The 14,013-nt window shown below is 38.5% G+C and overlaps 1 protein-coding gene and 1 non-coding gene across 3 annotated transcripts; both read left to right on the forward strand.

The window, feature by feature from the left end:
* Positions 1–65: 65 nt before the first annotated feature.
* Positions 66–13,286, forward strand: LOC100600805 (TM2 domain-containing protein 3). Of its 2 annotated transcripts, XM_003281586.4 has the most exons (6): positions 90–180; positions 676–753; positions 2,292–2,449; positions 5,549–5,723; positions 10,054–10,129; positions 12,530–13,286. In XM_003281586.4, exons 1-6 carry the CDS (start codon positions 90–92, stop codon positions 12,693–12,695), a joined length of 744 nt encoding a protein of 247 aa, XP_003281634.1. In that variant the 3' UTR covers positions 12,696–13,286. The 2 variants fall into 2 exon arrangements, with proteins under 2 accessions (XP_012362955.1, XP_003281634.1); XM_012507501.2 differs by lacking the exon at positions 676–753 and having other exon boundaries at positions 66–180.
* On the forward strand, positions 4,137–4,243 carry LOC115835624. Its single transcript, XR_004030659.1, has one exon. It is a non-coding gene; the product is annotated as a U6 spliceosomal RNA (small nuclear RNA).
* Positions 13,287–14,013: the final 727 nt, after the last annotated feature.

A 14,013-nucleotide genomic window follows, 5' to 3' on the forward strand; every position in this document is an offset into this window, starting at 1 on the left:
ACGCGCGAGCCCGCCCCGCCCCCCCCGCCCCCCCGCCCGCCTCACGCGCGCGCCCGCCCCCGGCCCGGAAGTGCGCAGGCGCTGGCAAGATGGCGGGAGGGGTGCGCCCGCTGCGGGGCCTCCGCGCCTTGTGTCGCGTGCTGCTCTTCCTGTTGCAATTCTGCCTTCTGTCGGGCGGTGGTGAGTCAAAGGCTGGGTTCAGCGCCGGGTGGGGCTGAGTGGCAGCAGGGCCCCGGGAGCTGCGAGGAGGCCGGGCCCACGGGCAGAGGCTGACGCGGGGAGGAGGCCGAGTGCCGGGCTCCGGGCGGCAAGTCGCTGCATCTGGAGTCTGGCGCCCTGGCCGCCCGGCCCGAGGCCGCCCTTCCGCTCCGGCGACACCGAGCCGCCCATGGGGCTGCGCAGCCCTGGAACGGAGATGGAGCGCTTGGGGGCTGGGCCGCGGAGGCGGAACTGGAGCGCGATGTCATCCTTCGGTCCCTCGTTGCCGGCTGACCTGAACTGCTGTCTCCCTCTTGACGTTTCGTCCCTGAGCTTTGTGTTTTCTGGCTGCCACGCCGTGAGGTTTTCCTGAGCAGCTTATTGGCCTGGTGCAGACCCGCCGTGTTAACCACACAAAACAAGGTTTTCTTGTCCCGGGATAACATGTTTCTCTAATTGTACGATCCTTAAATTCAGAGCAATCGCAGGCGCTGGCTCAGTCAATAAAGGATCCGGGCCCAACACGCACATTCACAGTAGTTCCCAGGGCAGCAGGTACTAGACGTTTTCTATTCTGGTAAATATATGTATTTATCTCTAGTAGTTTCTCTTTGTTTTTGATAAAAATTTCCTTTAGTATACGAAGTCACTTTCCATTTTTGAGTATTTTATTGTATTTTAGATTATGTGAATTAAGGGCAATACACAGCCATTTTCAGTAGATAGTCTTGATATTTGGATACCTTTTGACCTTTCTGCCTCATCTCTTTTTCCAAACCCACGCTCGATTGCCTCCTTATTTCTATTATTTTTCCACTTCATCCATCAAAATAACCTTCAGTCAGTGCTTCTTCCCTTCAGCAAATTTCCTCTACTTCTAAAACCCTGTTCCTGATGTTGGATATTAAAGGCTCCCTCAGGACTGTGGAAATGGAAGGATTACAGCGGGACTGATGGAGACTTGGAATCTAGATCTGGTTTTGCTACTGGGATCTTGAACAAATTATTTATCCTCTTTGGACCTTGGTCCCCGTCTTTAAAGCGGTGGGGTTGGTCTGACGGCCTGAAGTCATTTCTGCTTTGTGATTCTAAGTGTCCACCTTCCAGACGCAAAGTCATGGGATCAAAAAGAGTATTTTTTAGAATTGTTCACTTAATACAGTGAGTAAAGTAGGACCAGTTTTAAACAAGCATTAGTGTGTTTTGCTAGGTGGAGGCTTTGACTCTGATTTCATCACTTTAAAGTGACATTACTTCAGTGAATTGAAACTGGCAGAGGTATTTTACGGTTTCTTATTTGGATGTAAAAAACAGCAGTGCACTTGAATTTTAAACTCAGATTACTTTTTAGAGAAAGCACAAGGGTTCTTAACTCTTGCAGGCTTTTGAAAGCCCTCCTTTTCAGGAATACTTGCAATTTTGATCCTTTCAGTCGGTAAAAATACATTGCACACTGATTAGGTTGGGTGGAAATAAGTTGCAGCTCACTGAAGATGTTATTAAAATAGAGAACTATTTTGAACTTTGATAGCATAAAACTGTAAATATTATATCAGCAAATGTGGCTTATCGAAGTACCAGTGTGAAATAATGACATTTTCAAGTTGATGCCCTGAGGATGTTAGTGGCTTCGTTTCTGAATTAGTGAATTCAGATGAAAAGAACACTGGATTGGAAATGGAGAGATTTGGGTTCTAGTTCCAGTTTTGCCACAGACTTCCTCTGTGATTTTGCAAAACCCTCCTGTAAGTTTTAGTTTTTCAACTTACAAAATGATAGTCTTTTTTTTTTAAAGCCCTTAATGTATACCCAGAATTTTCTATACATTTGTATATGAGCACCTTTAGTTTTCATGGCCACTTGTGAGGCAGGAATGAAGTAATGTTTTACAAGTGTGGTGCTCACCAGGTCACACAGCTGGCCGTTGGCAGAATTCTGCTTTAATTCCAGGTGTCTCTGACTCCACTCCCATGCTTCTTCCCTTCAGCTCAGTGTCTACTTGCTAATGATCATGTCTCTTAGCCTTAGAAGATTGTTCTCTGTTATTCGAATCAGTATTATAGGAGAATAAGCTTCTCTCTTGCCTCTCACAGAAAGTACTGAAATCCCACCTTATGTGATGAAGTGTCCAAGCAATGGCTTGTGTAGCAGACTTCCTGCAGACTGTATAGACTGCACAACCAATTTCTCCTGTATCTATGGGAAGCCTGTCACTTTTGACTGTGCAGTGAAACCATCTGTTACCTGTGTTGTAAGTACTGCAGCTTACTTATTCTAAATAAATTCATTGTAAACTTTAAGTTAGAAGAACAATTCAGACTTGACTATTGGGAAGAAATTCTGAATAATTTTTGTATTCTTTTTTGATTGCCTTGTTGAATATGTAAGTAGAAGTAAATTTAAAAACCCATAGACCTTTCCATATTAGCTCACTACTGTTTTAGTTATAATGATAACTGTCAAGCCAGTTGATGTCTGCTGCAAATGCGCTTGACAGAAGTGTTGCTTTGTGGGACTTGAGAAGATCTCAGTCTAGTAGCATATCTGAAGCAAGTCTAATTCGTTCAGATGGATTCTATGTTGTCAATGGTGACAGCTAGTGTACAGAGGAGGTGGCAGTATCTTTCTGCCGTAGATGAGCTTTTGAAGGGCCAGTGCTCATCTGTGGTGAGAAGATGGATTCAGTAAATGCTGGAATGCCTGGTAGCTCTCTAGAACAAAATTAATTGGAACGCCTGTCTTATCCAGAGTATATTCCAGATAGTCCAAGATGTAATGTGAAAAATGAAACCCTGAAGTACCACAGAAAACACGAGAGAGTTGTTGTTATAATCCCAAAATGGAGAATATTTTTCTAAGTATGAAATAAAGTTTAGAAGCCATAAAATAAAGAATTGATACATTTGACTACTAAAAATTGGAGATTTCTGCATGACCTAAAAATAAAAAAGCATAAAGGCAAAAGACATGGCAAACTAGGAAAAAGTATTTCTGGCATATGTGACAAATAATACACTAATATCAATAATATATAAACACTTCCCAAAAACCCACACGGAAAAGATGACAGTCTTGTAGAAAAACAGTGTTAGGACATGAGCAGATGGTTCATAGGAAAGGAAATACAAATAGGTTTATAATACGAAAAACGTATAAGTTTTCTCATAATGAAATACAAACTAATACATTTTTAACCCTCAGATTGGCAATTTTTTTAATTTGATTGAGTTTGTGAGAGTATAAGGGTCAGATACTCATATCTTATTAATAGGTAATCAAATTGATCAACCTCTTGTAGGCGATTTGCCATATCTGTTAAACTTATACATGCACACAATCATTGACCTCGCAGTTCTGCATCTAGGAATCTAGGAATTTATGTTATAGATATCATTATACATGGATGCAGATAAGTATGCTTATTTTTTAGCTGCATTGCTCATTAAAGCAAAAGATTCAAAAGAAGTGAAATGTCTTAAGAACTGCTTAATTTATGGTACACATGTAATAGAAATAAACACATTGTAGCCATTAAAAAGAACTAGGCAGCTCCAGAGATAATGTACTGATATATGTACAAAATTAAAGTATTGGGGAACGTCAAATGTAGATGACATAAATGTGCCTGTGTGTAGAATAAGCTCTCTCTGGAAGTACAGATGGTACTTGGCCTGGGGAGGGCAGTGGCTCCCGGAGGCCGGGCCAGACGAGGCCGGCTCACTTCACTCTCCTGTTGTGTCTTGAAATGTGTACCATGTGCATGTGTCACCTACTTTTTAAAAAACCATTAAAGTGTGTTTTAAGCACATCACTGAAAATAGGCAGATGTAAACGTATTTTTTTGCAGATCCAACTGTTTGCCTAAATCAAGTGATGCCTTACCCATATTTGAATGTTTTCCATAAAAAGTGGTTTTTGCATTGATAAGAAAATTAATAGTCCTTGCTTCATCGGCACATATGCCAAAGTTGGAACCACACAGAGAAAATTAGGATGTCTCTTGTGGAAAAATGACATGCAAATTTGTGAAATGTTAAAAAAAATAACAAATATGGGCCAGGCGTGGTGGCCCATGCCTGTAATCCCAGCACTTGGCAGGCCGAGGCAGGTGAATCACCTGAGGTCAGGAGGTTGAGACCAGCCTGGCCAACATGGTGAAACCCCATCTCTACTAAAAATACAAAAATTAGCTGGGCGTGGTGGTGCGCGTCTCTAAGCCCAGCTACTCAGAAGGCTGAGGCAGGAGGAGAATCGCTTGAACCTGGGAGGCAGAGGTTGAAGTGAGCCGAGATTGCACCACCGCACTCCGGCCTGGGCAACAGAGCGAGACTCCATCTCAAAAAAAGAAAAAATAATAATGTGTACATATATATATATATATGATGCTTACAGAGATGATTGTGTGACCACATAAAAATGATTTTGAAAAATACGCACTGCAATGTAATGTCAGGTAGAGTAAAAAGACTACAAAGTGCTTTCAGTATAATTCCATTTTAGTAAATTTATAAATATACATGTAGAAGAAATGGAAAGAAGATTAAAAGTGGTTAGCTCTGAACACCTATAGGTTTTTGTCTATAATCTTCAAATATGTAACATACAAAGAACATTGTACTTTTGTAAGCAGAATACAAAATAATAGCTTTTGAAATTGAAATGAAAAAAATCTCTGGCCACCCATGAACACTCACTGAGCCTCCACACATCATGTGGTGCTTCTGAGTTGGGCTGCCTCTGGATTAAACATGCCACATGCCCTGGTGGTAGGAGCAGCTGTAACAACCCTGAGTTGCCAGGCTGTGCAAGGTAGGAGACGTTAGGGAAGGTGGCAACTTGGAAGCAAGGCGGTGTGTTAACTTACAGAAGCATCAGGCTGGAGTGCAGGGACCTGGATTCCACTCCTCACTTGAAGCCCAGTGACCTTCAACAAATGCATTCATCAGTTCCTTCCAGCCATCCGTGATTGTGACTTTCTAAAATAAATTTTCCTCTTTTCTGCATTATGAAAGTGTACGTTTACTATGAAAAATTTAGCTAAGCAAAAGTTGTAAAATAATTACATCACCCTGAAATAACCTTTGCTATTTTGATGTGAATTTATCTAGTTTTTTTCCCTTAAGTACTTATATTTGGGTGTGTAGTTTTATGATTTATGATATGATTATGGGGTCACATCATATACATTTGTTTTACATACATATTGTTTTGGTAACTTTTTCTGGCACTTCTCCTAGGTCCTAAATACAAGCTTTTAAGGAATTTTGTGCCATGTGACTGTGTAGTCTTACTGACATCTTAACAGACTACACCATTGTGATTGATGAGTTTTGTGTCATTTGCTACATAGGATCAAGACTTCAAATCCCAAAAGAACTTCATCATCAACATGACTTGCAGATTTTGCTGGCAGCTTCCTGAAACAGATTACGAGTGTACCAATTCCACCAGCTGCATGACGGTGTCCTGTCCGCGGCAGCGCTACCCTGCCAACTGCACAGTGCGGGACCACGTCCACTGCTTGGGTAGGTCAGAGTTCAAGGACATTTGTCAACAAAATGTTTTTCTCTAAGTTTATTGAAGGGACTTGAGCCAGAAATTTGACAGTCAAATTATTTAATTAGAAACATCTATCCGCAGCTTTTTAGATGTGCCAAGCATCATCAGTAAACACAACATACTAAAGTAAAGCATCCAGAAAACTGCAATTCTCTTTTAAATGTACTCTTTGATAAAATAAGAAAAACATGTGAAGTATAAAGCGTAATACACAGTAATTGACCTTTACCCAAAATAACAATGAAAGCAGCACCAATACCATTGCGGCCGCCTGAGTGCCTGAGTGCTGCCTTCACCTGGTTGCTCTTCCTCCTCTTCCAAGGTAACCACCCTTTTGAATTTTTTCTTATTTCATTTCCTTTTAAATTTTTTCTATAGTTTTATTGTATATATGCAATAAAATAATAGTACCATATAGTATTCAGTAGTGCATGTTTTAGAACTGGGTAAAATGATGTCAGGCTGTATTGTACCATATAATATTCCATAGTGCATGTTTTAGAACTGTGTAAAATGATTTCAGGCTGTGTAGTACCATATAATATTCCATAATGCGTGTTTTAGAACTGGGTAAAATGATGTCAGGCTGTATAGTACCATATAATATTCCATAGTGCATGTTTTAGAACTGGGTAAAATGATGTCAGGCTGTATAGTACATATATATTCCATAGTGCATGTTTTAGAACTGAGTAAAATGATGTCAGGCTGTATAGTACCATATAATATTCCATAGTGCTTGTTTTAGAACTGGGTAAAATGATGTCAGGCTGTATAGTACCATATAATATTCCATCATGCACGTTTTAGGACTGTGTAAAATGATTTCAGGCTGTGTAGTACCATATAATAATATTAAATAAAATGAAGTTAAAAAAAAAAAAAATGTTAAAATGATGTCAGGCTGTATAGTACCATATAATATTCCATAGTGCATGTTTTAGAACTGTGTAAAATGATGTCAGGCTGTATAGTACCATATAATATTCCATAGTGCATGTTTTAGAACTGTGTAAAATGATGTCAGGCTGTATAGTACCATATAATATTCCATAGTGACTGTTAAATGTAAAAAAAAATAGAACTGGTAAAATGATATGATGTCATGTAGATTTTCCATAACTGTGTAAAATGATTTCAGGCTGTATAGTACCATATAATATTCCATAGTGCATGTTTTAGAACTGTGTAAAATGATGTCAGGCTGTATAGTACCATATAATATTCCATATGCTGTTTTTGTTTTGTAGGTGTTTTATATATTTATATGCATGTTTTAAACTGGTTATGTCAGGCTGTATAGTACCATATAATATTCCATAGTGCATGTTTTAGAACTGTGTAAAATGATGTCAGGCTGTATAGTATAGTACCATATAATATTCCATATGCATGTTTTAGAACTGTGTAAAATGATGTCAGGCTGTATAGTACCATATAATATTCCATAGTGCATGTTTTTAGAACTGTGTAAAATGATGTCAGGCTGTATAGTACCATATAATATTCCATAGTGCATGTTTTAGAACTGTGTAAAATGATGTCAGGCTGTATAGTACCATATAATATAATATTCCATATGCATGTTTTAGAACTGTGTAAAATGATGTCAGGCTGTATATAATATTATATTTTTTAGAACTGGTAAAATGATGTCAGGCTGTATAGTACCATATAATATTCCATAGTGCATGTTTTTAGAACTGTGTAAAATGATGTCAGGCTGTATAGTACCATATAATATTCCATATGCATGTTCCATAATGCGTGTTTTAGAACTGTGTAAAATGATGTCAGGCTGTATATATAATATTCCATATGTTTTAGAACTGGTAAAATGATGTCAGGCTGTATAGTACCATATAATATTCCATAGTTCATGTTTTAGAACTGTGTAAAATGATGTCAGGCTGTATAGTACCATATAATATTCCATATGCATGTTTTAGAACTGTGTAAAATGATGTCAGGCTGTATAGTAATATACATTAGTGCTAAAATGATGTCAGGCTGTATAGTACCATATAATATTCCATATGCATGTTTTAGAACTGGTAAAATGATGTCAGGCTGTATAGTACCATATAATATTCCATAGTGCATGTTTTAGAACTGTGTAAAATGATGTCAGGCTGTATAGTACCATATAATATTCCATAGTGCATGTTTTAGTAGAATGGTAAAATGATGTCAGGCTGTATAGTAAAAAAAAAAAAAAAAAAAAAAAAAAAAAAAAAAATGATGTCAGGCTGTATAGTACCATATAATATTCCATATGCATGTTTTAGAACTGTGTAAAATGATGTCAGGCTGTATAGTACCATATAATATTCCATATGCATGTTTTAGAACTGGTAAAATGATTCAGCTGTATATACGTAAATGATGTCAGGCTGTATAGTACCATATAATATTCCATATGCATGTTTTAGAACTGTGTAAAATATTTCAGGCTGTATAGTACATATAATATTCCATATGTGTTTTAGAACTGTGTAAAATGATGTCAGGCTGTATAGTACATATAATATTCCATATGCATGTTTTAGAACTGTGTAAAATGATGTCAGCTGTATTTTTTTTTTTTTTTTTTTTTTTTTTTATATATATATTCCATATGCTGTTTTAGAACTGTGTAAAATGATGTCAAAACTGTGTCAGGCTGTATATAATATATGATTTAGTGTAATATTATTTTTTTTTTTTTTTAGAACTGTGTAAAATGATGTCAGGCTGTTAGTACCATATAATATTCCATAGTGCATTTTTAGAACTGTGTAAAATGATGTCAGGCTGTATTGTACCATATAATATTCCATATGCTGTTTTAGACTGTTTAAAATGATTTCAGGCTGTATAGTACCATATAATATTCCATAATGCGTGTTTTAGAACTGTGTAAAATGATTTCAGGCTGTATAGTACCATATAATATTCCATAATGCGTGTTTTAGGACTGTGTAAAATGATTTCAGGCTGTATAGTACCATATAATATTCCATATGCATGTTTTAGAACTGTGTAAAATGATGTCAGGCTGTATAATACCATATAATATTCCATATGCATGTTTTAGAACTGGGTAAAATGATGTCAGGCTGTATAGTACCATATAATATTCCATAGTGCATGTTTTAGAACTGGGTAAAATGATGTCAGGCTGTATAGTACCATATAATATTCCATAGTGCATGTTTTAGAACTGTGTAAAATGATGTCAGGCTTGTGCTTCCCTGGGACTTGCTTATTTCCTGTCAACAGTATGGCTGTACGATTCATCCATGTGATTTCTCTTCTTTTTTTACTTCTGTGTAATAATCTATTGTAAGATTGTATCACAGTTTATCCTCCAATATAATTGGTTATGTGCCGGTTTTTTGCTGTTGTGACTGTTAAAATGTCTTTGCCTGTCTCCTGATGGCACAGGTGCAAGAGCTGCTTTAGCTTGTACTTTGCAGCGTGTGTTATTCTCTCAATGGCTGTATTAACTTACATTCCCACCCGCGCTGTGTAACTGTTCCTGATGATCCATGTTCTCTCCAAGAGTTATTCTTAAATTTGGTCTTAAAGTTGTCTGGACTTCTTTTGTATTTTGGATGTTACCTGTGCTGTCCCTGAAACCATCTACCAGATTTTGATTTTTTTTTTTGCATTATTGTATATTTTCATGAACAGAACTTTAAAAATATAATTACTTTAAGTTATTAGATTTAGTCCTTTTTTGTTGTGGTTTTAAGAAATCTTTTTCTACCCCAGGTTTATAAAGACAATTGCTACATTTTCTTTTGAAAGTTTTAAGTTTAACAATTGACATTTAGGTTTAGAATCCACCTGGAATTGGTCCTGGTAGATGGTGTGAGGTAGATTCAACTTTAATTGTCCCCCCTTATGGATGGCCACTTGTCTCAACTCTTCCCTGTTGATCCATGTGTGACCTCTGTCGTACATGCAGTGTTTGTCTATTTCTGGTTCTAGACTTTCTCTTCTTTCCCTATTGGGTGATTTTTATGCCTCAGGACCACACTGTCTTATATACTCATAACTTCCCCGTAAGTCTTGATGTGTGGTGGAGCATTTCATGTTCTTCACGTTTTAATCCTAACTTAGCCAATTTAAATATTACATCTATATAGATAGATGGTAAGCGCTTTGTGCTCTTCACTTCAACATGTATTACTGTAAAGAGAGTTGACTTTTCACATTTTAAATTTTGAGGCCATTTGTTACAATTAAGTCTTTCTGAGAGTATTTTTAGACCCTGTATTTTTCTTTCTTTTTTTTTTTTTTTTTTTTAAGGTAACCGTACTTTTCCCAAAATGCTATATTGCAACTGGACTGGAGGCTATAAGTGGTCTACTGCTCTTGCTCTGAGGTAAGCTTTGTTACTAGTAAGTTTAAAAGGCCATTTGGATTTCTTTGGGATTGGTGGAATCTTCCAGACATTGAGCTCAGCCCACTTCATTCTTCACTCAGATCCTACCACGTGTGTTAGACTCTAGGAAACAGCTGGAAGAGTTTAGATGATCAGACCAGTACCTCCGTGGACTTGACTGGCAGGCATGTTAGCTTTTCTCCCAAGATGCCTGCACATCAGGTTTCCCATTCTGAACGTACCACAAATCAGTAAAATGCTGTGGACTATCCAAAATAGGCAGTTTTATGATGTATATCTTTAATTTTAAGTAACTATTATAAAAAGTAATACATGCTGAACACTGAAAACTGGAAAAATGAAAATGACAAAAACATTAAAAATTAGCTATAATTTCACCATCTGCAGATAATTATAGGCTTATATTTCTTACATAGAAATGTGCTGTTTGTTAAACTTCTCGGCAGTACTTTAAGAAATTATAGCAGTTCTTCCCACCACAGGGAAGGGCAGGTAGGACCCTGGTTAACTGACTAGTGAAAAGGTTATGCTGCCTACAGTTGAAGTTTTGAGTTCGTGCCTGAGACCCTGAGGCCTGCAGCATTGCAGCCATAGGGCAGGATTTCTCAGCCTCATCACTGCTGACATTCTGGGCTGAATGAGTTTTTGTCTTGGGGCTGTCCTGTGCATAGCAGGATGTTTACCAGCATCAGGGGCCTCTACCTACTACTTGTCAGTAGCAAACCCGCCATCCCTTGCAGTTGTGACAGTGTGTCTCCAGATGTTGCTAGGTGTCCCCTAGGGGACAAAATTGCCCCTTGCTGAAAACCACTGCATTACAATTTGAGCTGAGGAAAGAAAGATCTTGCCTGGCAGGAAAAGTGTAACTGAAAAGTAAAAGAGGATGCCAGGCTAGAAAATGAGATTAACAAAAATAAGATAGGCCAGGTGCGATGGCTCACACCTGTAATCCCAGCACTTTGGGAGGCCGAGGCTTGCGGATTGCTTGAGGTCAGGAGTTCGAGACCAGCCTAGCCAACATGGTGAAACCCCCGTCTCTACCAAAAATACAAAAGCTGCCATCGTGGTGCCTGTCTGTGGTTCCAGCTGCGTGGCAGGCTGAAATGGGAAGATCACTTGAGCCCAGGAGGAGGAGGCTGCAGTGAGCTGGCATTGCACCACTGCACTCCAGCCTCAGTGACAGAGCGAGATTCTGCCTCAGAAAAAGATTAGTAACCATTGCTGACGATGGTTCAAATTAACAACTGGCTTTTAAAAAAAAATAAATGTTTGAAACTTGGAATAATTTTAATTTACAGAAAAGTTGCAAAGATAGTAGAGTTCTTATATACCACTAACCTGGTTTCCCTACATTGTTAACCTCTTACAGTACTATACTATAACATACTTTCAGCAATTAAAACTTCTCAGCACTCAACATGGTTTTTTTGTTTTGTTTTGAGACGGAGTCTCGCTCTGTCGCCCAGGCTGGAGGGCAGTGGCACGATCTCGGCTCACTGCAGGCTCCGCCCCCCGGGGTTCACGCCATTCTCCTGCCTCAGCCTCCCGAGCAGCTGGAACTACAGGCGCCCGCCACCACGCCGGGCTAATTTTTTGTATTTTTAATAGAGACGGGGTTTCACCGTGGTCTCGATCTCCTGACCTCGTGATCCGCCCGCCTCGGCCTCCCAAAGTGCTGGGATTACAGGCGTGGGCCACTGCGCCCGGCCTCAGGGTTTCTTTTAAAATCTTCACTGTAATGAGATGATGCCCAAGGTTTGCTTCAGGGCACTCTGGAGGGGAAAGAGGAGGGTTTTGGTGAAACACGGCTGGCCAAGTGTTGATGATTGGAGCTGAGTCATGGGTACTTTTCTCTTTACTTTTTATTGTTATCTGTTTAGAAATGTTCCATAATATTGTTTCAGTATTATTAGATCTTAGAATTTAAAAGATCCTTAAAAGTCACTTATTCCTCACATTAAGATTTGAGAGATGAATGAAAACAGCCTGAAACCTGGACGACTTGATCAGGTCATCCAGGTGGTGCTGGCTCCTCCTGACCCCAGCCCTGACCCCGTGTCAGTGCCCTTCCTGTTAGACTGGGTCTTTGCTTTGTTTTGACTAAAAAGCAATGGGATTGATCACTTAAAAAAAAAGAAAAAAGAAAACAATTTTTTAGTACAGCTAAAAATTGTATGTTTACTTTTGACATTTAAACAGTCTTCCTGCCCATAATTATTTGGTGGTCTCAATTTGTGAAATAGTCATTTGTGTTCCAGTTAAGGGCTGTAATCAGTGGACGCCCTTTCTCAAATCTGACATAACGCGGTGATTAAACCATAACTGGCCACAGTTGGGGTGGAGGTGGTCTCACGGAATCCTGTCTGTCTGCCGTCGCAGCATCACCCTCGGTGGGTTTGGAGCAGACCGTTTCTACCTGGGCCAGTGGCGAGAAGGCCTTGGCAAGCTCTTCAGCTTCGGTGGCCTGGGAATATGGACGCTGATAGACGTCCTGCTCATTGGAGTTGGCTACGTTGGACCAGCAGATGGCTCTTTGTACATTTAGCTGTGGTATGTGCTTCAGAAAGGAGCAGGGCTTAGGAAAAGCTCTTTTGTCCATAGGAATTTATGTGGTGTGAGTGATATATTTCTATGTTCTTAATGTACAGCATCTGTACTTTGTTTGCCTTGATAAAGGTAAAATAAATGGAACACTGTACTATGCTAATCTGGAATTTGTTTTTATTTGCCTGAAATGTATTTTTTTCTGTGAAAAAATTAAAACGTACTTAAGCCAGGAGAATGAATTATACAGTGATTGAAAATCCATTTAATTCTTGTGACTTTTGTTTTGTGTTGCCCAAGTCAAACTACATCACTTGTATCTCCAGCCCAAATGTAGTCTGCCTTGAAAAGCCTTTCAGTTGTGACTGCAGAAGGTAGGAAGTGTTTTTATTGTTAGCTAATTGAAGTTATTTGGCTCAACTTCAGTCATGTGTTAAGTTTTGCAGTGTAATACGTATGCAGTCTGGTCTGTATATATGAAAATTTGAATTAAACTGCAGAATATTAATGTCTAGTTATGGTTTAAATTTTCTTAGTAGTATATAAAAGGTAAGAGTACTGAAAAATTAATAAAATTGCAAGTTAAGAAATATTGTGGGCCTGTTTTCTATATTAGATATAATCTTGAATAATCATTACAACTTACCTTTATTGTTAAGAATAACATTTTTATTTTTCAGGGCATTACTCCATTCTAACAGAGTCATAATTGGCTGGTTTATTGACACAGTGGAAATATATAAATGTTTTTGAGTATAGATCTGTTATAGACCCTTTATTGGGGAAAAGAACTCAGTTATTCAAAAAGATTTTTACTCAAGGTTGCTTTTGAAACATTTAAAAACTTTTAGCATTTTTTCTTTCAAATATGGGTATCTGAGTTACTGCTTTTTAAACACTTGTGTGTATTATCCAGAAGACTGTTAACCACCATATCATATCTAGAAGCTATAAAATATCTGCATATTTCATTCACCAGATGATTTATTAATTTCAGTTTACCTGAAAGGTTAATTAAATCACTTCAGTGATCACTTGCTGTTCTTTTGAAGCACAGCCGTTTTCTTAGTTGAGTGACAGTTCCACCTCTCGTCACTAGGTGGCGCATCCCCATTACATTTGCTTCCCCATTCTATTTCCAGAAACAGCCACTCTTAAATTGTTTTGGTTTTGTTTTGTTTTGTTTTGTTTTACGAGGAACTTGTCACAGAGCACGAGCACTGCTTCAGGATGGGAGTAACCCAGTTTATGTGGACCTTTCTTTCTGAGAGCAAATACACATTTTTTTTGTATCCGTCAAACTGTTGATTGAGCAGGTG

Source organism: Nomascus leucogenys, chromosome 6, assembly GCF_006542625.1.
Source record: "Nomascus leucogenys isolate Asia chromosome 6, Asia_NLE_v1, whole genome shotgun sequence".
Classification (NCBI taxonomy): Eukaryota; Metazoa; Chordata; class Mammalia; order Primates; family Hylobatidae; genus Nomascus; species Nomascus leucogenys.

Coding starts and splice junctions, on each gene's coding strand:
- LOC100600805 (XM_003281586.4), top strand. CDS start 90: ATGGCGGGAGGGGTGCGCCCGCTGCGGGGCCTCCGCGCCTTGTGTCGC. Junction 754..2,291: donor AGTAGTTCCCAGGGCAGCAG/GTACTAGACGTT, acceptor TGCCTCTCACAG/AAAGTACTGAAATCCCACCT. Junction 10,130..12,529: donor TCTACTGCTCTTGCTCTGAG/GTAAGCTTTGTT, acceptor CTGCCGTCGCAG/CATCACCCTCGGTGGGTTTG.